General features: G+C 40.8%; 1 protein-coding gene across 1 annotated transcript; it reads left to right on the forward strand.

Annotated features, from left to right (window-relative positions):
• The first annotated feature begins 1,407 nt into the window (after nucleotides 1-1,407).
• LOC143828942 (prolactin-releasing peptide receptor-like) lies at nucleotides 1,408-2,773 on the forward strand. Its single transcript, XM_077319095.1, has one exon. It carries the CDS (start codon nucleotides 1,408-1,410, stop codon nucleotides 2,524-2,526), a length of 1,119 nt encoding a protein of 372 aa, XP_077175210.1. The 3' UTR covers nucleotides 2,527-2,773.
• Nucleotides 2,774-3,127: the final 354 nt, after the last annotated feature.

A 3,127-nucleotide genomic window follows, 5' to 3' on the forward strand; every position in this document is an offset into this window, starting at 1 on the left:
CTCGCCCTTTTCTGAGGAGGCTGAGGGGACTGAAGAGTCCAAATATGCAAAGGAGTTTGCTTATAAGGAGGCACTGCAAGATCAAACTAAATCCATCCCAAGAATGTTAAGCAATATGAATTAAACTTCAGAGGTTACTCCTCTTTCCTCAAAGGACCATCTTCCTTTGTTTGACAGTGATAGTGACACTGATATACTTACTTTGATGGCCTTACCATCATTTCTGATAGCAGAAACTCTCCAAAAGTTTTTGGAGTTATTTCAAATGACCATGTTAATCATGAGACCAGAGGCACCTTTAAGACCAACAAAGTTTTATTTGAGATGTAAGCTAGACACAATGAAATGGGCATTTTCCAGTCAGCACATATATAGGCAGAGTTTAAGTAATAAATTACTAAACAGAGACAGGAATAACAGGCTAAATATATAAAGTTATCATTTGTTTGGGTTCAACTCTGGGGAAAACACATGATAAAAAAGAAATATGTCAAGATTGGAGATTAATGAACAGATGCATAGAATAGAGAATAATTAAATGTCACTAAATTCCAATGATACTAATCATAAACAAATCCTTGCTGGCCAAGGCTCATCGTACATGGTAGTAACCAGAGTGCAGAGAGGTAAGTGCTGGATCCACCCAAACCAAGCCACATGTACTGTAAATGTCTCGGGCTCCAGCTGTCATTATTCACTGTTGTTAGACCTTCACAAGGTTTTAAAATGTCCGTTTCTCCCTTCAATGGTGGGATTATAAACCAGGCCAGTGTGTATTAAGGAACACAGCCTATTTTTTTTTTTTTTTAGAAAAGAACAGAACAGAAGAATGTCTTCCCAGAGATATTGATTTAAAATTCTTTGAAAAACTCCTGGGTTTTAGAGATAACTTCATTCCTTTAATTCATCACAAGTTCCTGTGTTGATTTTAACATATCAGAAACCATTAATCTCTCATGAGATTTCCCCCAAACATTCTTTTATTCTTAAATCTCCAATACTACTCCCCCCCCCCAACTAGCTATGCCTCTAGAAATTGGGCAAAAACATTTTTTACTCCCAAAAGACAATGGGAATCGCGCAAGAAAGCTATGATAAAACTCAAATTGAATTTTATTCTACTAGTCAAAATCTGAGTTCTTGATTAATCAAAAGGGCTGATCCCAAAAGGGGTGAGAAAGATTTCAATCCTGGCCATGAGCTATTGGATGCTCCAGCCAACAAACCCTATGTCAAAGATGTGGTGCTATCTTGCTGAACCAGAAGAACATGAAATACCCATCCAGGCAGTCTTCACTGTCATTCTGCAGCAATTCACTTTCTACCTAACCAACTTTCCTTTCTCTTTCTACAGATTTTTTTAAAAAACAAAAGATTGCCTAAGCATCAGTACAGCCGGAACTCAACATGGAGGTCCACTATCATCATCCTAATGGTTCCTGCTTGAATAGCTCAGCTCCAGTTTTCAAGGGCCTGGATCTCCTCTTTGAACTGAAGCCCCTCTTCATCCCTCTCTATGCCATCCTGGTGACTGTGGCCTGCACAGGGAATTTCCTCCTCATCCTTCTTATTGGATTCACCAGAAAGCTACATTGCACCACTAATTTCCTCATTGGGAACTTGGCATCAGCTGACTTGATTATGTGCATATTCTGTGTCCCACTGACTGCCTCTTATGCTTTTGAGGTTCGCGGGTGGCTCTTTGGGATGTTCATGTGCTACTTTGTCACCCTCATGCAAGTGACTACTGTGTTTGTTTCTGTCCTGTCCCTCACAGCTATTGCTGTGGACCGTTATATTGTTGTTGTGTATCCTATTCGCAAGAGGATACGATGCAGATCCTGTGTCTACATTGTGGCCTTCATGTGGCTGCTTTCCTTCGGATTATCTATACCCACATTTATGCGTACTCATTATTTGGATCTCAACAGCATTGGTCATGATATGATTATCTGCGAGGAATTCTGGACGCACCAGGAGACTGAGAGGCTGATGTACTCTTGCCTGATGCTCCTCTTGTCATACATGCTCCCACTTTCTGCTGTTTCTATCTCTTACTGGGCCATTTCACACCACCTTCAGAACAGAAGTGTCCCAGGAGCTGCATACCTCAACAAAGATAAGTGGATCAAAAAAAAGCAGAAGACTTCTCGGATCCTGGTCATCTCAGTCATGTGTTTTGCTGTTTGCTGGCTACCTCTTCAGATGGTTAACCTTATCAGAGATATTGACGAAGATTTTACAATCCTAGACAAGAAGTATGTGAATGTCATTCAAGTGTCTTGCCATATGATTGCAATGAGTTCTGCATGCTTCAATCCATTCATCTATGCCTCCCTCCATGACAAGTTCCGACTCCACATTAGAAACTTTTATCACAAGAAGAAATCCAGCATCATATCCCGCAAGACTTCCCGGTTCAATACTTGCTCAACTTTAGCAGATATTCCTATGGGGGTAACAGAGAAAATTGCGCTGCAAGGAAAGTTTCCTTTTAATGCAAATGCAGAAACTGTACAAATATGAACACATCTAATCTATCATTGCAGAACATAGGCTGGACATTTCCTTGAGTCCAATGGCACACGTAAGACCAACAAAGATTTATTCAAGGCGTGAATAAAGGTGCCATTGGACTCAAATTTTGTAGTGCTACTTCAGACCAACACGGCTACCTACCTGAATTTCCTTTTGGTGTCTATTTCATAAATAATATAACACACACCCTACAACTATAGAGCCACAAAGTTTAAAAGCATTTGCTTTTTAAAAAGTGCACACAAATGCCCAGATCTGTAAAAGTGGCATTACAAAATGGGAGACAGAGAATGAATCAGAAAAAACAAAAGCAGATGAGATTTCTGGTTGACAAAGCAAATATCATGAGAAATACACCTGTTATTGTTGTTGTTGTTAGGTGCGAAGTCGTGTCCGACCCATCGCAACCCCATGGACAATGATCCTCCAGGCCTTCCTGTCCTCTACCATTCCTCGAAGTCCATTTAAGTTTGCACCGACTGCTTCAGTGACTCCATCCAGCCACCTCATTCTCTGTCGTCCCCTTCTTCTTTTGCCCTCGATCGCTCCCAGCATTAGGCTCTTCTCCAGGGAGTCCTTCCTTCTCATG

This window comes from Paroedura picta, chromosome 2, assembly GCF_049243985.1.
Source record: "Paroedura picta isolate Pp20150507F chromosome 2, Ppicta_v3.0, whole genome shotgun sequence".
In the NCBI taxonomy this organism is placed as follows: Eukaryota; Metazoa; Chordata; class Lepidosauria; order Squamata; family Gekkonidae; genus Paroedura; species Paroedura picta.

Bases quoted from the DNA above. Each gene is read 5' to 3' on its own strand.
- LOC143828942 (XM_077319095.1), top strand. From the start codon at position 1,408: ATGGAGGTCCACTATCATCATCCTAATGGTTCCTGCTTGAATAGCTCA.